The 22695-nt window shown below is 43.8% G+C and overlaps 1 protein-coding gene across 2 annotated transcripts; it reads left to right on the forward strand.

Moving 5' to 3' along the window:
* Positions 1-874: 874 nt before the first annotated feature.
* LOC111162133 (motile sperm domain containing 1) lies at positions 875-22438 on the forward strand. Of its 2 annotated transcripts, none has more exons than XM_022526326.1 (6): positions 875-961; positions 12632-12889; positions 13000-13075; positions 14772-14989; positions 19489-19650; positions 21670-22438. In XM_022526326.1, exons 2-6 carry the CDS (start codon positions 12736-12738, stop codon positions 21699-21701), a joined length of 642 nt encoding a protein of 213 aa, XP_022382034.1. In that variant the 5' UTR covers positions 875-961; positions 12632-12735; the 3' UTR covers positions 21702-22438. The 2 variants fall into 2 exon arrangements, with proteins under 2 accessions (XP_022382034.1, XP_022382035.1); XM_022526327.1 differs by lacking the exon at positions 875-961 and adding an exon at positions 7573-7632.
* The last annotated feature ends 257 nt before the right edge of the window (positions 22439-22695 follow it).

Consider the following 22695-nt stretch of genomic DNA (forward strand, 5'->3'; position numbering starts at 1 on the left):
TACTTGTGGGGAGGGAACGTGTGGCTTTCTGAAGAGCATTAACATTTCATTCTGAGTATTCCAGCTTTAAATGCTATTCCAAGGAGCCTGTGGACATTACTTTCAAGGGGGAGTATTTGGGGCGGGCAGCCTGGTCGCCAGCCCCGCTCTCTTCCCGGGAGGCCTAGTTTTATGGCGTTAGAGTACTGGGGGCATCAGAAGAGGATTACAGAGGACCTTCTATACCATGCCGAGGGACTGGAGGCACTTCTGAGACATTGAAAGGTTTTAAGCGGGGAAGTAAGAGGTCACCTGTACATCTTAGATAAATCCCTCTGGTTGCCATCTGGGAGACGGTGTGGACAAAGGCAAGCGTGGAAGCAGAGAGAGCCCAACCAGGAGGCTACCACGCAGCTCCAGGCAAAAAGTCGTGGGGCCCGACACAGACTCTACAGCCCTGAGGAGGGAGTGGAGAAAGGTGGTTAATAAGCAGTGTCTGGGCGGTACAGTCAACTAGCTTTGGGTACGCCCTGTATGCATGTGTGTGCGTGTGTGTGCGCGCGCGCGCGCGTGCCTGGGGGAAGAAGGGGGAGGAGGGAACCGAGAATGACTGCTCGACAAGTGCAAAGAGGAACGACCCTCAGTAAGGGTCTCCGGTCTCCTCAAGGGGCGGCGGGAGGGGACGGGAGGAGAGGGCAGAGGAGGGAAAGCTCCGGGACAGCGGGAAGAAGTTTGGAGCACGGAGAAGGACAAAACCCGAGAGGCCAGGTGAGCAAGGAGGCTCCGCCCCCGGGCCGGCCCCGCCCCCGGCTCCACCTCCTCTCCCTCTTCCCACCCACCCCCAGCCGCAGCTCATCCTCGAGGGCGGAGAGAGGTGGCATTTGAGTCCTCCGGTATCCCAGCAGGCAGTGCAGCCTAGAGACGCTGACAAAGGACCGGAGCAGCAGTGGCAGCTGCTTTCCGAGGAGCCGGTGTTGCCGAGGTGAGAGTCCCCCCCCCCCCCCCGTCCCGTCACCCACTTCCTCCGACTTCGGGAAGACGTGGAAGTTACGTTGCGGAGAGACCCCGCGCAGAGAACGAGCCGTACCCAGCCCCCAAGCTTGGCTCTGTGACTGACGGCGGGGCTCGGCGGCACCCGGCTGCGGGTGGGAGGCGGGGAGCGGGCAGATGGAGCCCTTTCTGCCCCATCTCTGACTGTCAGCCGCCCCGCCGCCCGCGGAGCCCGGCGTCAGGGTCCGGCCGGCCCGTGCGCGCCTTTGCCGTCCCCGGGCGGAGGCAGCAGGCTCGGGATCCCTCTGGTGCCCGCCGGGCAGAGTTCGGTTGCCCTGGGGATGAGGCTCCAGGGACAACTCTACGGCGGATGTGGCGAGGAGGGCTAGGGGAGGGAGGCTTGACTCCCCATATGGGGTGACACCGTCCTCGCCCCACCCCCCCCTCCCCCTACCCCGGCCGGCCCCCCCCCCCCCCCCCCCCCCCACTCCCCGCTTCCCCGGCGAGCAACTGGGAGGAAATCGGCGGGGCTGAAGCGAGGCGTCCCGGGATGGCTGGAGGGAGGTGAAAGTGTGGTGGCGAGGCAGAGAGGGAGAGCGAATGCCTTCGTGGAATAGTGGCGGGGGGTGGCAGGGGTACGTGGCCTGCATCCGTCCCGCTTCCTGTACCTCCGCATGGATCCTGATGGTTGCACCAGCTGCTCGGCTGTAAACAGGCTCACATGACCGGTTTCATATGGAGCCGGCCGGTGTGGGGACGAAGGCTGGAAAGCAGGGCCCCATCAGGTGGAGCGCCAGTCCTAGGACGGACCGTTTCACACTCATCTCCGGCCTTCCAGCTCTTTTTCAATGTTCCGCGGTTTCCCCTCTGGGTAAACTAACTGACATCTGCCCCCTTCGGACTGAAGTTGTTTTTCTGCCCCAGTAGAATCCAAGAGACCTCACCTCGGGGAGCGTGGGGGAAAATAGTAAATGAAAGCGGTCCCGGATTTTTTGACCTTTGAGGGAAATAAAGAGATGGTCCCAGACCTGGAAAATGGGATCCTTTGGCTCTTGCTTAAAAAGCAGCCCTGTTCTATTGGAATGCATTGCGTTCTTAATGTGAATTCCAGAGAGAAGGGGAAAAGTCTACTGTTTCAGCCAGGGCGCACCTGGAATTTAATATATTCTTGATGATGAAAATCTCGTCTGTTTCCTTTAAGTGCTTGGAAATCTGCCTATAAAATGCTATATACAGGATATTGACTAGGGAGTGGACACCAACTTCTAGATTACTGTATATTTGTGGTAGAAAGCAATGGGAGGTTTGGAAAACAGGAAACGGGCCAAATGTGCCTTTCAAGTTGTTCACGTGTACAGGCCCAACAGGATACAAGATTAAACTAGTTTCTGAAGCATTTCTAGAACTCTCAAAATACAAGATTTACTCAGATACCAGGATATTTGAAAATTTGGAGTTTCTCAAATCTGTAAGGGGTAGTGGTGATAGATTTCCCTCACATGTTATATATAGGTAGATGTAATGGGCAATATTTAGTATAAAGTTATCCCTTTGTAGGTGAAGACCAAAAACAGAAAAGTTTATAAAATAATGCATGTTTCTCCCCATGAATTGTTCATGACCTTTTCCCAATTTTTTAAATTTTTAATTGTTTTCTCCTGAAGCTTTGACATTTAATTTTAATTAATTTTTTTTTGAGAGGGTGGGGTAAGAGGGAGAGAGAATGTTAAGCAGGCTCCACACCCAGCATGGAGCCCAGGGTGGGGCTTGATTTCAGGACCTTGAGATCTGACCTGAGCCAAAATCCAAGAGTCAGATGCTTAGCCAGCTGAGCCACCCAGGTGCCCCTTAACTCTAGTTTCTGAAAAACAATTAAGAAACTACAAGAAAATCTTCCCCATCCTCTAATAGCCCAATAAAGTAAGTAATTTGCTACTCTTCTTTTTCTGTTTTTTTATAAATGTTTAAAATGGAAAATAGAGGCATTTTAAATATTGTCTAAAATTTAAATGGGCAGATGATCTGCGTTGCTCTGAATCTTGTTCTGCTGCCTTGTAGTATTCTAGAGAATCTTGTCCTACAATAAATAGATGAAGTGATTTACTCTTTGAGGCTTTCTGTTTCCTCATCTGTAATATGATAGTTTTGTTTTCATCTCCAGGGTCCCTCATAGCTCTCAAATTCCATAAAAACAGTGCAGTTTTTGATTGGGGAATACTCTTGGACAAAATAAGAGACTCAGATAAGCCAAGTTATTGGTATCAGCTGGAAGAACATGCAGTCCATCCCAAGAGCTATCCAGAGCCCTAATAGAAATAGGGATTGTGCCCTGCAAAATTCTCATTAGGTAAATTAGCCATATGGGTTGACCTGGACCCCTCTCTCCTCTCAATCAGGAAATTGAAGATTGCCTCAGCTGAATCCTGCCTCCCAAATTAGAAAGTACAATTACACCCGACTTCCTTGACCTTTGGGGCATAGCAGAGTGATTCTTTCATTCATCCCAGCTTCTTCCTGAATTAAGTGGGCTGTGTGATCCGAGATGAAGTGAGGATGAAAAGAAAGCTCTAGCAGGCTCTCACTTTGGCCGTGCCTTGGTTAGATCCAGAACTGATGCCCTTGTTTCAGCTTCACAGCATTTGAGATTTAATTTTGCACGTGTGCCCTGAAATTGTCAGTCTCAAGGATTAATTCCCGCTAACGCAGTTCACAAAACATTTTTATGTTCATATGAATGCCGGTTGACTGACTGCCCATGAGAAGTCGAACGGCCAAGCCGACCAAGAAGACTCATGAATAAGCCCGGGCACCCTTTGCTTTTGACGCTGTGGAAGCACAGACCTTGTCCTCCATCTCTGGCCTTTTTCTAGGGACTGTGTGGAGCACTCCTTTCTTGAACCTCCTAGTGGTTGATACCTTCGACAAGGTGACAGCTTTTATGTGAAAACCCTCAGATAGCTATTTCCGAGTCACCTGATTGAATCTGGGCCACCTGTAAAACCCCTCTAAAATTGGTTTCCTCTCCATTCCTGTGGCCTTCGTCTGGGCCCTCACTTCATGCCATGTTGATTCAGGGGTGACTTGGTTTTTCCTGTAACTGCTCCAGAGTCTGCTCTTGTGCTTAACTGGTCAGATTCCCACTTCGGATCTTCTCCAGTCCGGTCTCTGCTTAAGACCCTTCAGAAGTTTCCAACCATCACCCACAGCAGTGGTTCTCAAGGTGCAGTATGCCTTAGAATCATCCAGAGGGCTTGTGAAAACACAGATGACTGGGCCCCGAGCCCAGGACTTCTGGGGCTGCAGGTCTAGTCTGGGACCCAGGAATTGGCTTTTCTAGCAAGTTCCCAGGTGAAGCTGCTGCCGCTGGTCCAGTACCACATTTTGAGAACCACTGGCACCCAGAAGCAAGTCTCCACCCCCGAACTTGGCTTACAGCATTTTTTCACCATCTCTCGCCACTCCTCCATACAGGCTATTTTTTAACCATGTGCTGTGCCAAAGCTCATCTTAAGAGTCCCTTTCATGCATCTACACATCTTCTTCCTGGAATTCACCCCACCACTCCTACTGCAAACTTCTATTTAAGGCAGCCTGGCACTTTCTTTATGCTCCTAGAGCTTTCTTATCTATCAGCATTTTAACACTTGTCACATCTTATCCTAATTACCATGTATATCTGTTTTTCCTGCTAGACTGAAATTTTCAAGGGCTGAGAAAATGTTTTCATCTTTTCTCCATATTCCTCAGCTCCAGGCCTAGCACATAATATGTGCTCAGTTAAGGTTCCATGAGTGAACTTGTGATTCTAAGACTCTGGAGAGGGCCATAGGTAGCAACATACGTATTTCTTTCTTATTTTTAAAGATTTTATTAGCACACAAGCGGGGGTGGGTGGTGGTGGTGGTGGCGGCGGCAGGCAGAGGGAGAAGCAGGTTCCCCGCTGAGCAAGGAGCCCGATGCGATGTAGGACTCAAGCCCAGGCCCCTGGGATCATGACCTGAGCCAAAGGCAGCCGCTTAACTGACAGCCACCCAGGTCCTCCACAACAAGCATTTCATATAATGAGTTCATAGGGATTTTCCTTTGAGAACTGCACATCTTGAAATACCCGAAGACACTGAGCTATTGTAAAACAAAGGAAATAACTAGTTTAAACAAAAATGCTTTTAAAACTGATGCTGCTGGAGGATATCCTTGTTTTTTTTTTTTTTAAGTCTTAAAATGCACACTGCTCAACTTTTCCTCCTTGAGTAGATAGTAGCCTGTCATCACCTTATTCATATCAGGTCAGTCCCATTGGTAAGACATCAAATTACACGAAAAACCTAGGAAATGTGTAGAAACCAAATGGCCTAATACCACACAATGAATGATTGAACCTATAAAGTGGACATTAGAACATTAGAACATTGCTTGTGAAAGACTTGACTTTTTTTAAGATTTTCCTTGACAGAACAAGCAGGGGGAGCAGGAGAGGGAGAAGCAGGCTCCCCACTAAGCAGGGAGCCCGAGGTGGGGCTCAATCCCAGGACCCTGAGATCATGACCCGAGCCAAAGGCAGAGGCTTAACCCACTGAGCCACCCAGGTGCCCCCAAAAGACTTGACTTTAGGAATATACCAGCCATTCAAAATCCTAATAGATGGTACTGGAGATTTAAAGAGGAAGAGAGAGCTGATGAAATGGGAAGGAAGAAAGGTTTGTGTGTGTGTGTGTGTGTGTGTGTGTGTGTGTGTGTTTTAGAGCGGTTTGAATAATAGACTAAAGCAGAAGAACTTCTCTCTTTTTTTTAGATTTTATTTATTTGACAGAGATCACAAGTAGGCAGAGAGGCAGGCAGAGAGAGAGGAGGAAGCAGGCAGAGGAGGAAGCAGGCTCCCCGCTGAGCAGAGAGCCCGATGCGGGGCTCAATCCCAGGACCCTGGGATCATGACCTGAGCCAAAGGCAGAGGCTTAACCCACTGAGCCACCCAGGTGCCCCAAGAACTTATTGTTCTTAACTCTTTAGTATTTCGCTGGCCATTGGCTGCCCACACCAAGTATGGAGAAAGGAGATAGTCCTTGTGCCCAGATAAAAGGGAGCTGGCCCAGAGGTGGAGAGTAATCAGAGTAAACAGAAGAGGCTGGGAAAGGCAGGGAGGAGCTGGAGCGCTGTAGCCCAGCAGCAGATGGGTAACCCAGCAGATGGGTTGCCGGTTCCTGGGAAAGCTGGACTTGTGATGATCCTTAGCTGTTTTAAGCTTGAAACCACTGCAGCACAAGAATCCCCAAGGACCCCTTATTTCATGTGATTTTCTTGCAGCCCCCTCTTTCCAAAAAAAGGGGGGTAGGGTAAATGACAGTAGGCCTTTAAAGTGATTTCTGTTTTAAATCTCCATTTTGAATCTGGTGAACAAAGGTATCGAAACTCCCATTTATCTCCAGGTCTGATCTTTTCCTCCTTCTGGTCCATCTCATGTGAAGAAAACAGAGAAAAGGATCACACGTTGGGATACTAATCTCCCTGGACTGATGGTGTGGAGTGTGAGGACTTGATGTGTTTAGGGTTGTGTATGTGTGTGTATGTGTGTGTGTGTGTGTGTGAGAGAGAGAGAGAGAGAGTAGTTTGCAAACTCGTCACAAGGTGGTGTACACACATAAGGTTTTCTTTCGAATTGCATTCACGATTGCACTTCTGTGCCATTGGTACAGGGCAAAAGGACAAGGCAGCTCCCGCATCACCAGCTCCCAGCCGCACTGTGTCTCCGTGAGGTTGGGGCTATATTGGAGCCTAGTTGGGCCCTGAGGGAGCCAGAGCTAATAAGGAGGAGAGGGAAAAGGGAGGGCTGCGGGGAGGGGAGATGCAGCCAGGGGTGTGGATTCTCTGTTCACCCCAACCCACAGTAAGCAGCTACCATAGATTGACCGTTCCTTTAATTGGGATCCTTTACCTGTCTTTTTTGGACAAAATATGTTCAGGCGTGAGGAGGAGGAGTGTTCCCTGATGGAGGAAACCATTATTAGTAAGCACCTGTAGGCAAGCTGGTAAGTTCAGTATCTGCTGAGTGCCTAATACCAAGCTTGGGTCTATGTTGGATGAGAAAAAAAACAAAAACTGCCACAGAAAAACAATATGGCATGGGTCTGGGGAGTCCAAGTGAGCCCACACAAAACAAACGTCAGAATATTCCATCAATACAGTAAGTACATGAAGAGAGAATGTAATAAAATTAGTGAGATCATATAGATCAGAGAAGTAGAAGACCACCAAGAGGGGGAATTTGAAGGCGGCTTTGAAGAATGAGGAACATTTTGGTGCCCAGACAGGTAGAATGCAGAATAAACCTTGTTTACTAATGCTCTCATGGGTAGGTACTGTCAGCCCTAGATCATTTTTCCTAATCAGGAAAAGAAAGCACGCCCAACTTAGTAAGTGAAACTATCTTTCAATTGTTTTTCTTTATAAAACTGAAAAGGAAACACATGTATCAAGACTTGAATCGTGGCTCATCCTTTGAGAAAGCCTCTGGAAAAGCAGGGACCTTTCTAGAGATGAGGGCATGTGTGACAGTGTGACAGGATCAGAGGCATGACTTTTGAAAACGAGACACAGGAGATGGAACCGTTCAGGGAAGTGTGAGTCTGGAGCCCAGAGATCTGCCACCAGCACTTTGTGTGACCTTGGGTAAGTCCTTTAACTGTCCCGAGCCTGCTTTCCTCAGCGGTAAAATGAGAAGGGCTGGGAGCTCACGTTCTTTGACTTTGTACTTTGTGTGTGTGTGACTTTCAGAAAGCAACCTCATAAACCGATTTGGAGTAAGGTTTTACCAAAGGCTTAGTATATAATCTGTTCCCAGAATTTTTATACTCTGTCCTTTTGCAGTATGGACAGGAGCAAAGAGAAAGTGTTGGTTTCCAGAAGACCATCCATTAGAGGCAGGTTTTCTGCTTCATTATGTTTGTCGGCAGAATCTCTAATACTGTGCTTGGTGACCTGAGGCTGATTTCCATTAGCCAGGATAAGTGAGAGATGGGAACAGGGATGATAAAAAGAATAAACTGGTAAGAACCAATGAAACACTTCTTTAACAGTGGCCGGGGGGATGGACAGCCTACTTAGTCACCATTCGTGGGGAAAAGTGTACATATTCAACTCGCCCAGAGAAAGCTTCAAAATGAAAAGAGTAAGAATTCTGCTAAGCCGTTATGCGAAGCTAGCAAAATTTCTACTCTGACTTGTGCCAATGAACTTTCCCCTTAAGGTTGGAAGAGTTCAGGGCTTGTTCTGTGGTTAATTTTGACTGCCCAGTCGGATGTATAAACCATGTCCTCCTCCTCTGTAACAGCTGCACATTTCCCTCAGTTTGCAAGTCCCGCTACTTTGTTTTTCTCACTGTAATGAGTTTCTGTTGCATCCAAAAGGAGCTTAAAGAATTGAAATCGTGGTATTTAACACATCATTTCAGGCTTTCCATGTTATTAAAGGATCATGAATTGGAAAATGCAATTAACAGAGATTTTTCACACATTGTTTCTAAATTCCTGCTTGAGTTTCAAAACTGGCACCTTTTCCAAAATTGGCCCTGGAGGAGTTATTGTTTAATTCGACTTAAACACACACACACACACACACTTACTTTTGAATGGGTGTTCATAGGGTTTAGAATTCAAAAGGTACAAAAAGGTATCCCGAGGAAACTGCCCTCCCACCTTGTTGCCAGCCGCTCAGTTTCTCCAGGGGAAGCCCGGGCTGTCCTTCCAAAGATCTTTTTTTTTGTTTTTAAAGATTCTATGTATTAATTTGACAGAGAGATCGCAAAAGAGGGAACACAAGCAGGGGGGAGTGGGAGAGGGAGAAGCAGGCTCCTCACCGAGCAGGGAGCCCAATGCGGGGCTCAATCCTAGGACCCCGGGATTATGACCTGAGCCGAAGGCAGACACTTAACGACTGAGCCACCCAGGAACCCCCTTCCAAAGATCTTCAGCCAGAGCCTGGAAACCTCCTTCTCCCACACAGATATCCTCTACGCCACATCACACCCTGCTTTTCTCACTTCGCACTGCACTTGACTGTCAGTCCATACCTACACGGCACAGAGAGCTCTCTTTCTCTGACAGCTTCCTGGCCTCCCAGCGAATGGCTGTATCTTACTTTATCTCGTGACCCCCCCCCTTTTAAGGGACAGTTGGGCAGTTTCCACTCTTTGACTCTTGACAACAACAGCTAACCCTTGCTGAGCGCCAAGCTTTGTTCTGTGTGCCTCCCATAAGTCCTTCTATTTACTCCTCAGTACTGAGAATGGAGACACTGACACATACGGGACGTCCCACAAGATGAATATTTATGCCGGCTGAATTCCTAGAAGTAGAATCGTGAATCTCCAGGTCCAAGGGCACTGGTGTTACTCGTGGCAGGTAGAGTCAGCAACCTGCAGAACAGGCCTGGTTGCTCCCACCGCGGGCTCCCAAAAGTTGTTGACTGAGCGCCAATCTGGCAAGTAGCGATGTGTATCTCTCTTGTGAGAGGTTCCCCCTCCTCTGGGAAGTTTAAAAACAGTTTGTCCTTTTCTATGAAATATTGTAGCATTTGCTTACTTCTGTTGGGGGCCTTTTCATAGTAATTTGTGTGTCCGGTATATCTGGTAGGGAAATTAGACCTAATTTATGATAAAGTTCCCTTGGCTTTGTGTAGACATTTTTTTTTTGTTTGTTTGTTTATTGGTTTTGGGTGGTTTTTGTTTTGTTTTGGGTTGGTTTTTTGTTTTTTGGTTTTTGGTTTTTTGTTTTTTTTTTTGCCATGCGGCGTTTTTAAGAGTTTCTAGATAGTTGATCATCAATATTTTTTGGTTTCTGGTTGCTAGAAAGCCTCAGATTGGAAAAGAAAAAATTCTCCCATGGTTTTTAGTGTTTTATGGATTTCTCTTTCTACATTTAAAACTTTTATCCATTTGGAATTTACCTTAATAAAGTTTTGGAATTTTGTGAGGAATAAGGGATAAATTCAACCCCCCCCTCAGGTTGATACTGGTTTTACCAACATTTATTGACTAAGCTATTTCCCAGATGCCATGCCACCTTTTATCCTAAGCTAAATTCTCGTCCTTTTTTTTTTTTTTTTTTTTTTTTTTTTTTACTATTTTACTTACTTGAGATAGACCGCACAAACCGGGAGGAGGATCAGAGGACGAGGGAGAAGCTGAGCAGAGAGCTTGATGTGGGGCTCGATCGCAGGTCCCTGAGATCATGACCTGAACCGAAGGCAGACGCTTAACCCACTGAGCCACCCAGGGGCCCTTAAATTCTCATCCTAACGTTTTAGAATGAGGTGTTGAATACTATTTAGTGATGGCAAACTCGGATGTTGTGTTTCTGAAAGCCAAGCTTACTAAGAAAGTAATAGAGCTAATTATTTTCTCTTGAAAAAATTATACCAGACTTCTGAGAGCGCATTATCCAAATAGAAATGTGTATGCCCCTTATCAAAAAAAAGAGAGAGAAATATGTGGCAAATAAAAACTCAAAATTAGAATGACTTCATAACAGATGCTTTTCAGAATAATCTTCGTTTTATTGTATTACAGCAGAGAGTTCGTTAGCTAGAGTGGAAATGCTGGGCTGTGGCAGGAGGCCTGCTGACATTATTGTCTCTGTCTCTTCCTAATTTAATAACAGTAGCAAACACTTAGAACGTTGCATGGCCTACAGTAAGTGCTGAAAGCATTGCATGTATTAATTAATTCAGTATGTGTAATTAATAAAAAGTTTGTGATCTGGTATGAATGATACACATATTACATGTTCTTACTAATAAAAATGTCAATAGGCCCTTTTGGCACGGTCAAGAAAACCCCAAAACCCAGCCCACCCCTGTCATGAGCTACGTGTGAGCATGTTGTAGGGTACGTGGATAGGAAATAGCAGCATGATGGTCTGGGACAAGTTGTGGGTTATGGTCTCCCCAGCATTGTCCCTCACTTGCACATATCTGTGCCTTCCTACCTGTGCCCCCCCCCAACACAGAAGTAAATGCCTTTTTTTCTTTTTCTTTTTAAGATTTTATTTGAGAGAGTGCGTGAGTGATCGTGAGTGGGGGAGGCGGGGAGAGGGAGAAGCAGCGCCCCCCCACCAGGCAGGGAGCCTGACACGGGGCTTGATTCCAGGACCCTGGGATCATGACACGAGCAGAAGGGAGACGCTTCACCGATTGAGCCATCCAGGCGCTCCTGCCTTTTTTTTTTTTTTTTTTTCTTTAGAGACTACCTCAAATGTCATCTCCCTGCCTCTCTTCCAGGTAGAATTACTCATGTAATCTTCTGATTCCCTGCCACTTTACAGATAATGATGTGTGTTGTAATGGAGGTAGCTTAAATATTGTTTCATCGGTTAGATTTGAGTCTTTTGTTAAGATCTTATTTATTATTTAGAGAACACAAGCAGGGGGAGAGGGAGAGAGAATCCCAAGCAGACTCCGTGCTGAGCGTGGAGCCCGATGTGGGGCTCCATTCGTGACTTGAGCCGAAACCATGAATCGCTCACTGAACCAGCTGCACCACCCAGGGGCCCTTCCGTTTGAGTCTTCTGCAGGCAGGGCCTGTGATTTACTCATCCTTGTGTCTGCACAGCTCCTGACAGAGTTCCTGGCTTGTAACAGGTGTTCAGCGGAAAGAACATAAAAATTTGCCTACGTGATTATACAGTATCTCATTTGATAAAAGTTGGAAGGGCCTCAAGCGGAACCCAGCAGTTGAATCTTGCGTTATAGTGCTCCTGGAAGGTGTGGGAACTTGAACACAAAGTCTGCAATGGTGTCTGGCCTATTTTAAAGGTGTCATCTACAGAGGGAAAATCAGACATTTTCTGTGATCGGATTGTTTTAGCTTTGGCATTTTCAGAAGCCACATTCTTAGGATGCTAGCTAAATAAGAATGTTGTTGATTAAAATTAGATTAGGAAGTAAACACAGCAACACCACACCAAAAGGTCTCGAAGTTGGAAGAAAATAGCTCTGAAGCCTGTGTGCTTGACGTAGGAGGGGAGGCATGGAACTTGCTGGCATGCCAGAGCCTACGTACTGACTTTGAATTTTCATAGAAAACTCCCAAGGACTCCTTAACGAGTTTGGATATTCGGCTTCCTTTCAAGACATTTTTTCTTGTCGTGGGTTTTTGGTAGGAAAAAAAGATGAAAAGAACTCTCCCACCCATGCTGCCAGAAGGCACCAAGGCATTGTTGAAAAGAGTGTAAAAGTGTTTTTCTCCCAGAACTCACAGAAACTTTCTTTGCTTTTTATTTTTTAGCCTTTGAGAATTTGGATTAGCTCACATAAAATCAGTTGTGACAAGGCAAATTCTACTTTTTAAGAAATCTGACTTTTTAAAAAGAGTGATGGCCCTTTGATCTCCCCTCCTTGAAAGAGGGTGATTAATTTGAGGTAGAAAGACTTCTTTATTCTAGCATTTATGTAATTTATCATAGGTTGAAAGCTTGAGCGTGAAAGGAGCATGCGTCAATTTCTTTGCATAGTTTGAAACAAGCCGTATAAGTAAGCCATGAGGAAAAGTCCAAAGGCATCTTTAAATGGTTCGGGGACCTATTTTAATGCAAGCTAAACGTGCTTTTTGTTGGAGGGACAGTAAATGAAAACAGGTGTCATTCGATTTCCTTCTCTCTTCTTCTCTTTCTAGATTGCCAAAATGCTTTGGAGTTTTTAACTAACTGACTTAAGAAAAGTCCCAACTAGATTTGAGACTATAAAAACCGAAGCTACAGCAAGGGCGATTCAGTGCCAATGCATCAACAAAAAAGACAGCCAGAGTTAGTGGAAGGAAATCTTCCTGTTTTTGTGTTTCCCACGGAGCTAATATTTTATGCAGATGACCAGTCAACACATAAGCAGGTGTTGACTCTGTATAATCCCTATGAGTTTGCCTTAAAGTTCAAAGGTGAGTCTCCTAGGTCTCTTTAATGGATTGTAACTGGTCCCTACTAATTGTTTACTTGTAGAAACTAATTTAAAAAAACCACTAATGGCCATTGTGACTTTTTCTTTCAGTTTTGTGTACTACTCCAAATAAGTATGTTGTCGCTGATTCTGCAGGTGCAGTAAAGCCTCAGTGTTGTGTGGATATGTAAGTCAAAAATCCCTTCCTGGTAACATGTTTTAAGTGTGTTAGTATTTATGTGTTTAACTTGAAAAGGATCTCATCTTGAAGCTGTCCCCCCCCCTTAGGCATTTATTGCATTTTGAATTTTTGCTGGAAGTTTTTAGTCTCTCACGGTTCTTTTTAAAATTTTATTTATGGTTTTTTAAAGGTTGTTTATTTTCTTGAGAGAGTGAGAGTGAGCGAGCGAGAGCGAGTGTGGGGGGGTGGGGGGGCAGGAGGGGCAGAGGGAGAAGCAAACCTTGAAATAGATCATAACCTGAGCCAAACGCAGACTCTTAACTGACGGAGCCACCCAGGTGACCCAGTCCCTCACAATTCTTAAGAAGCCCCTAAGATTCGAAATAGGTTGATCCAATCCTTAGTAATATTTCACCATGCTGGAGCGGATGGGTGTGTTAATATTTCCATGAACATCTCCTCAGTTGTTGTGCTTGTAGCCACAGCGGGGGTCGCTTATGAAGGTCAAGTTCTAACTCCTTCCTTTAAATTTTTCTAGCTAGAACAGGGAATTTAGCTTTCCTTGGGACACCCTGTAATATTACAGTGACATTTGGGAAGCTAACATTGCTACACGCACAGAACAATGGTAATAGAAGTTCATCTGAAATGATATCCCGCTAATAAGCCTGGAAGTTAATCTCTACAAACAGGAAGCAAGCGTGTAACTACTCATCTGTAAAAGGTTATCTGAGCTCTTCCAGATAATTTCGTCAGAAATTAAGTGTCAGATAAATGATTGTTTGTTCAAGCTGTTCATATTTAATTTTCACTTTGGAGCTAGTGTTGACCAGATGGATCCATGGACCAGCTCTTAATTTAAGCTACCTTTGTTGAAACCTTCTGTGAGAACGAGAAGCAGAGGTTTTTTTTTTTTTTTTTTTTTTTTTTTCTTAATACAGTTTTGTCCTCCCATAGCCGTAAAATGATGTATCTTTACAGGATGTGTTTTCGCAGGTTTTCGTTAGATTTTCATTCAATACACAATAAGCAAAGACTACTCCAAAGAAATGTAGTCTCTTGCCAAATAAATGTGTTATCTTTGACCTAATTGGTTTGTGTTCTCTATTAAGAACGAGGTAAGATAAACGGAATTGTAGATTGCTCTCATAAAATTGCAAGTGCTTTACGTTCTTCTCCGAGGAAGACAGAAGCGCATTGTTAGCCTTCTGTAGCATTGGTCGTACTGGTTACTTACTATTTAGTTGCTTGTTTTTACCTGTATGCACAGACATTCAGTATTGGGTCTAGGTGACGTTTGTTACTTGTACTATAAATGAGCGGCAGTAGAAATCCAGGAGACTTTGGTGGGGAAGAAAGCATCTCCTGTGTCCTATTTGGTAACCACTGCTGCCCGCAGATCTCATGGGGGAATCGATGTCCTTGCTAAAAGAAATTGTCTTTACCTGTCATTCTTTTACTTCAGACTTTCATTTTATATTGTAGAGTATGTGTTTTCATCAAATATTTTAGAATCACCCATTTCCTTTTGGGTTATGCTGGGACTTTTTTTTTTAAAGCCTCCTTAGCAAGTTTCTGTATTTGAGCATTTGGATACAGTTAAGTTAATGTTCTCCTGTATGAAATCTCGGGCTGAATTCTGTTTGACAGGCCCCAAGAAACCTAAACAGCCTTTGTTTTTTTTTTTTTTTAATGTTTTCAGTGTGATCCGTCATAGAGATGTTCAATCCTGTCACTATGGTGTAAAAGACAAGTTCCGCCTCCAAGTTTCCGAGCAAAGCCAGAGGAAGGCTTTAGGAAGGAAAGAGGTGGTGGCTATTCTTCTCCCATCTGCAAAAGAACAACAAAAGGAAGAAGAGGAAAAAAGGATAAAGGAACATTTAACCGAAAGTTTATTTTTTGAGCAGTCCTTTCAACCAGGTAGTTTTGGGGTTGCTTTTAAAAGCCATTGGCGCTCTTAACGCATTTCTAACTGGAAAATCACCAGGGAGCTAAGAATCATTACTAGAAAAATGATCTGCCACTTTTCACCTAATTAACTACTTCAGGACGGAACCGAACTAGAGATCAGGTACCGAAAATGGAGCAAGAGGCCTAGAGCTGGACTTGAAATGGGGAGAGAAGCTCTCGGCCGCCGAGGCTGTGAGGAGAGGGCGAGTGTGGCTATCGCCTCTGAAATGTGTCGACCCAAGAATGCAGCCCCCCGCCCCGTACTTTCGAAGGCTAGCCCAATTTGGCAATTACATACTTTTGTTTCTGTGACTTTCCCGTATCCTTTCTCATTTAATTAGTTCTAAGAAGGAGAGAGATTGTGTTTGGCAATAGGCCAAGCTTGGTGCACTGTTCATATTATTTTGAAAAAAAAAAAATCTCATTAAAGTTGAAGTTAATTAAACTAAGTAGATTATAATATCCCCTGTGGGCTATTAATTGAATCCCTCTCCATTCCTCATTTCCTTCCCAGCTTAGATATTCAGAAGTGTTATGATATATTCTTTCAACATTCACACTATCCTCATATGCAACTGTTTGGACGTCATTCCTCCTCCCTCTTAACGTCTCATTATCTCCTTCCAACCCCATTCTAAGAGGAGGAAGATAAAATTTTCCATAGAAAAACATGGAAACTTTTCTGATAGTGATATATGATTGTGATAGCAGCTGTCCTTGAAATTGCAACATTATCTATGAGGAATTAAAAACAAATCTACTTGTCATTCCATTAATTCACAGACCCCTATCAGTTTGTTCATCTTAGTGTTTATTTGGGTAACACAGGGAGTAATGGCTCTTTGATTTACTGTGCTCAAGAGTCTTGGAGTAGCCAGTAGAGTGCTTCCCAGCAACTGTGACTGACCGATAGGACCAGAATTTCATCTTTTGAAGCTGAAAGAGAGCCTCTGGTAAATGTCACTTTGATCTCTGGTCAGTATTGGGAAGTTGGCTTATACATGTTTATGGAAATGGAATCTTCCCCCTTAAAGATGCCTCCTCTAGAATAAGAAAAGTCCTATAGTGAGCATTTTTGGTTTTTGATGTTAAATTCATAATTTAAAGGAAAATGGCCCTCAGCTCATTTCTGTATTTAACAGACCAGTTTAGTAGTCCCCCTCCCCCAATAATGAGGATTAAAAGTTTCGTTTTATATTTTTTTCCCTTTATTTCACAACTCATTAGAATTCAGGTGAAAGTCATCCTAAAAGGCTAAATAATTACAAGTATTAATTGAGCATTTTATTCTTATTTTCCTTGGGCAGTGAACCTTTCGTATCTGAAGTATATTAGAGAATTCTTCTAATTGTAAAAGTAGATAAATGAATGAGGTGGTTTCTGCTTTGGGGGAAAAAACCTCTCTCAGCCGTCCATGTCAGGAAGCTCAGTGAAGGCAAGCACCTTGTTAGCACCTTATTTGTGTGGTTAATTCTCACTGTCCTTGGTCCCGAGCAGAGTGCCCCGCACAGAGTCGTGTGTGCGGGTTTCACTAGGAGGGCTGGACTCCTCATCTGGTAGGGTCTGTTGGATTGGTTTGCTTTGTCTTACAAGGTTTCCATGGCTCTGGCTGCTCTTCAGAGCAAGGGCGATGCCACAGTAGAGCCCCCATATGATGTTCTGGCCCACATGTCCTTTTTGCAAGGAGTTTACCCCCATGTTTCTAATAGTGTGGCAGGAAACCAAGGGAAGTTTTCCTCATTAATAGAGTATAATGGTGCCTGATTTAATCCATGTGGACAAAGTGATATTTTTCACTTCTGTTTATTAAATGAATAGTAAATTAACATGTGGTTTCCAGTATGTAAAATTCTGTGGTTTTTTTTTTTTTTCATTAAGTGTCTCTGAACTAAAATGTTGAAACGAATCGAGATTGTTTGGGGGGATGTTTTGAAATGTGATTATTTTTGCACATCTTTAGAGAAATGATTATTAGACATCTCACAAGTGCGACAATGTTGGGGGTCTCTGTGAACCAGCCAGAAAGTGGTCAGAGGCTAGATCATGAAAGATTTAGATTTTATAAATGTATTTTTATAAATGTATCAGAAGGCAAGAAAATGAGATATTTCTTCTCAACTTGATTGTACTATAACAGACATAGCAGTAACAAATTCAAAAAGGAAAACATCTACAATCCCACACACTTAACAAATTTGCTTATGTAACTGTTCCATGTTACTTTCCAGACCTTGTCTATGTGCATAAGTACATTTATATATATATATTTTTTTCATTTAACAGAAATTTAAGAGAAACCCACAAAGCATACTTTAACAAAATACCAAAGCCCATGTTATTAAAAAGATGTTTTGAAAAGATGCAGCAGAATCTTAGTGGGTTTGTCTTAATTACATTACTAATGAACTGCTATTTCTATGCAATGTTTTGAGTCTGTGCCCTCTGGCTTAAGAAAATTACACTCTTTATTATTGTTTATAATAATAAAAGATTGAAAATGACCTAAAAGTCCATCAGTTGGGGATTGGATTAAATTATGAATATTCATAAATGGGATGCCAGGCAGACATTTATTTACAAGGTTCTGATGGAATGATAGATGGTTATGCATTGACATAGAAAGAGGCTCATATATATTTCTGAGAGGAAAAACAGTTTCTAGAACTGTAGGCATATTATGGTCTCACTTATGTTAAAAAAAAACATTTTTTAACATGTTTATATGGGTATTTATAAAATCTGAAAGGAGCTGTACCAAGCTGTTAACAGTGTTCTCTCTAGGAGGGTGAGACTGATTGGGAACCTTTATGTTTTCTATAGCTCGATACAATTTTTACAACAATCTTGTAGTATCAGAAGAAAAGCCATTTATTTCCACTTTGAAAAATTTCAAGTATCTATGCAAATAGATAAGCTTGAAAGCTCATCTCTGCAGCAAGTACAAATACAAAGCTACTTCTTTCACGAACTAAAATAAGACTTGTTTTTTGATATTTATGCTGTTGTTTCGTCTCAAGCAATAATCACTAGAAAATTTGAATTTGTTTTCACCTATCTGGCTTTGGCAAGGCTCCATTAAAGTTCGCACAACAGCTAAGGTATTAATAATTTAGAAAAGCTGCATTTAATAATGAAATGAACAGTGTTATTTCATTAATAAAACACAAGATTGTGTTGCTGTTGGCTATTCCTTTTAATGACAGAAGGGTAGTGGGAAAACTATATGACAACATGCTGTTACCGGGTTTCTTAAAAACACGGATGTGAATATTGCACACACATAGCAAGCACTGTAGGACCACAGCCTGGCTACTGTTCTTTCTTTCTTTTTTTTTTTTTAAGTTTTCTTTCATTGTAGTAAGATCACTTAACACCGGATCTCCCCCACTCACAAATGTTTAAGTGTACAATACGGTATTGTTAACTATAGTCATGGTTTTGTACAGCAGAGCTCTAGAACTTACTTGTCTTGCTTAATTGAGCCTTTATGCCCCTGATCAGTAACTCACATTTTAAACACACCTCCAGTCCCTGGTCACCACTGCTCTGCTCTCTGATTCTGAGTCGGACCGTGTTGTGGATTCCTCAGGGAAGTGCGATCGTGCAGTATTTGTCCTGCTGTGGCTGGTTTATTTCATTTTAGCAGAACACCCACCAGCTACCGTTTCTGCCTCTTTCTTTGCTGTAAATGGGATAGAGCAGGGGACAAGAATTTTCATAGGTAGCTTTTTTTTTTTAAGATTAAATTTTTTTTGAGAGAGAGAACACGAGCAGCGGGGAGGAGGAGAAGCAGAAGCAGACTGCCTTCTAAGCAGGGAAGCCCAGCACAGGGCTGGGGCTCGATCCTAGGGCCCCTGGGATCAGGACGACCCCAGCCGATGGCAGCCGCTTCCCCAACTGAGCTGAGCCACCCAAGCAACCCCACAGGTAGCTTTAAAACCCTCAAGTAGCGCTTTTCTGCTGCTTTTATGATTTTAAAAAATGGTAGCAGGATGCTACAGCTGGGAGGACCAAACCTGTCTCCCTAAAACACTCTCAGAAGGCAGCAGGATCCCGAGTGAAGTAAGACACAAGCCATCCATTGGGGTACAGGAAGAAAATGAGAATTTCCATTTTCATTTCTAGCCCATTCTAAAAATTCTGCTTGTGTACTTTATAAACACACACACATGATGCACGGACACTTTCTAATGAGGGTGAGGTGGGGGGAGGGGGAGGCTGGTGACCTTTCAGTAGGAACTTGCGACTTCACAATGCCGTTTCAACATTCCATTCTGTCACGACTCAGAGACGTTATGGGCTTCCAGATAAGTCCAGCAGACACGTCCCTATGGCATGGACATGATGGGCAAAGAGTCAGAGAAGTAAGACAAAACCAGCATCCTGGTGAGTGGGAACAGTGTCTGTGAGTGAACTTTGGTCTTGGGGCGCTTTTAGAAGCAAGCTCAGGAATTCTTGTCTTTTGACAGAAAACAGAGCAATCTCCTCCGGCCCGAGCCTGCTGACCGTTTTCCTGGGAGCGGTGTGCATTGGTGCCCTGATGCTTCCCACGCTGGGTGATGTGGAGTCACTGGTGCCTGTCTGCTTGCACTTGAGTGTGAATCAAAAACTAGTGGCTGCTTATATCTTAGGTAAGTGGTCCAGAGTTCTACGGGAGGTGCTGGGCAGGGGGAGTTCCACGTGTACAGGGTCACGGTGAGTGGTGCTGGTGCCGGTTTTGTTTTGTTCTGTTTTGTTTTTTTAAGAGAAACAAGTAAGCTGGCTTGAAAAGCATATGTTGAGGTCAAGTGCATTTTAAGATTTCATTTTTAGCTTACATTTCGTTCTTTTTTTTTTCTTTCTAAGTTTATTTAAGTCCTCTCTACACCTGTGGGGCTCAAACTCATGACCGCAGGATTGAGAGTCACATGCTCTACTGATGAAGCCACCCAGGCGCCCCCTACGATGAGTTCTTTGTAGCCGATTGAGCTAGTGCCTGCTACTGTATTCAGTTGTCTTCACTTTGCTGACTTGCGATGGTGTAAAGCACATATAAAATGTAAAATACACCTGTTGCCCAACACAGCATTTCTACTTCTGGGAACTGATCCCAGGGAAACACTGAGACAAAGTGTGTACAGTGATAAAGGTGAACGGTGCCGCCTTGTTGAACACTGCAAACCTTCCTCTTTAAACCAGTTCCCAGATTTCCCGTTACATCATTCTTTCAGTCATCCTGGCTTGAAATCTTGTAATTTGTTTAACTGAACAGTTACTCAGTCCCTGCCATGTGTCAGGGATCAGGGTTCCAGTCATGGCTGGCTGTTTTCATCGTCTCTTGTCACGTCTTCTGAGAGGTTGACTCTTTTCAGTATCCTCTCAGTACTCCTCAGTGTGCTCTCTTTTTGTAATTTTTTTAAAAAAGATTTTACTTATTTGACAGCGCATGAGCAGCGGGGATGGGCAGAGGGAGAAGCAGACGCCCCACTGAGCAGGGAGCCCAATGTGGGGCTCAATCCAGGAACTCTGGGATCGTGACCTGAGCTGAAGGCAGACGCCTAACCAACTGAGCCACCCAGGCGCCCCATGCTCCCTTTAAATTTCAAAATTGTCTTCTCAGTTTGGCTTCCTACCTTCTCTTCCTATTTCTGCCCCCCCCCCAGTTATTTTAACCCCCCAAATGCTCCATTGCATTGTTGCCAGATGGATTTCCATTCTGGTTTGGTTTCCTCATCGCCGCTTCCTACTTGGGAGCCATCAAGGACTCTAGTCCATAGAAAGAAGTATGATTCCGTAGTTGGGCATGTGAGACTTTCCACCCTGAGACCTCTGAGCCAATCTTGTCCAGCTGATTCCCTGTATAAATCCTTGATCACAGCCTGTGAGGTGAATTATGGACCCTGAAAAGCTCATTGAGAATCCAGTCAACCTCCTTGTCTTCGCTTCACCATCCCCACACCTGAAATGCCTGCTAATCTCCTTGCTTTTTTTTTTTTTTTTTAATCATTTCTGCCTATCTTTTAGGCTTTATTTCAGCGTTAGCTTCTGGAGCATCTTTTCTGACCTGCCCTGGTCCTACAATTGTCCTCTTTCTCTGTACATTGTCACTCATGGGTGTGTGTGTGTGTGTGTGTGTGTGTGTGTGTGTGTGTGTGTGTGTGTGTAAAAACACCACTTATTTAGGACTGAGCATATTCTTACATTACTAAATTTTTCTGGTTTCATGTAAGGAGTCTCTTCGAAAGAGACAAGCCCAACAAGAATACTATCCTTCTGCCTCTTCGCGGTCCTGGAGCCCTAGGATACAAATAGGCTCAACATGTTTTTGTTAATGACGTTGGCTGCCTTTACTGACACCTTAAAAATGCCACATCTGCTGGTCTTAGAGCTGATGTGACTGGATAAAGTGGGAGGTATATTTGATGGTTAAAAAATTAGCTATGGCCAGACATCAGTGATCTAATTAAATCTATCCAGTGACTGCCCGTTGCTGTAAATTGGATTTCTTCTGTATAATATCAACTAAATTCAAACTGACTTTGAATTCTTGGTAGAGTGCCCATCTGTGCGCTGTAGTTTATTTGCTCGTCGAAATCTAGACAATTGCTTATTGAATGGAAGACTTGGTAAAATGCCTGGCTTTAACTGTTCTCCAATTTTTTTTCTTCCAGGTCTTATCACAATGGCTATACTTAGAACATGAGCAAGGAATTCAGTTGACTTCTGAAGTAAACTTATCTTGCAAATATGAATGCGGACTGCCTTTTATCTCTCTCTCACTCCATTAACATGCGACAAACTATTGAGTGATTTACAGTAATTGCAAAACTATAATATATATTTTAAATTACTCTCTAATTTTATTGGAAGGACTCCAGCTCATTATGTCACAGACAGCAAGGATGCTTTTGAGCGACCCCTAGGAAATTATTTGAAGAAACTCTTTTTATATCTAAAGCTATTGTGCAAAAGACTTTAATTAAAACATCTGCTATTTTGTCATCTTTTTTTTTTTTCCTAATTCACTTTGAATCCTAAGGTCATACATCCTTCAAAGTGAAAGGCCTGAAAGAGCAAACTGAGCGCAAACTGACCAGCCTGAACATTAAATGGCATTTATTTCCTAACTACAAACAGCAATGTTACTATGTGAATTATACCTTGTCTTCTGTCATTATAAACAGTTGCCATGGTGTTTTTAAATTAAGTTTTACAGTTACTGTGTGGAGGGTTAAAAAAAAAAAGAAAGGAAAAAGCATCTAGGGTTTTCTTTAACCCTCACAGAAGTAGCATGGCTTCTCTGTTTGGTCTAAGAATTTGAAAGGAAGCTAGGCATTTGTTTTGTTCCTTGGTTTGCCATGGCTTTACCTTTGGATCGGGCTTTATGTTACTAGGAGGAGAAAAATCACTTGATCATTTCTTCCTTTTCTTTTTTAAGATTTTATTTATTTATTTGACAGAGAGATCCCAAGTAGGTAGAGAGAGAGGAGGAAGCAGGGTCTACCCACTGAGCAGAGATCTGGACGCGGGGCTCGATCCCAGGACCCTGGGATCATGACCTGAGCCAAAGGCAGAGGCTTTAACCCACTGAGCCACCCAGGCGCCCCTGATTGGTTCTTCCTAACCCTTTGCCTGACTGTCAGCAACTGGCCCAGCCTGGGATTACCAGATGCTGGATGTTGTATGTGGAGATGTTT

The sequence above is a fragment of the Enhydra lutris genome, unplaced genomic scaffold, assembly GCF_002288905.1.
Source record: "Enhydra lutris kenyoni isolate GAN:26980312 unplaced genomic scaffold, ASM228890v2 scaffoldscaffold89, whole genome shotgun sequence".
In the NCBI taxonomy this organism is placed as follows: domain Eukaryota; kingdom Metazoa; phylum Chordata; class Mammalia; order Carnivora; family Mustelidae; genus Enhydra; species Enhydra lutris.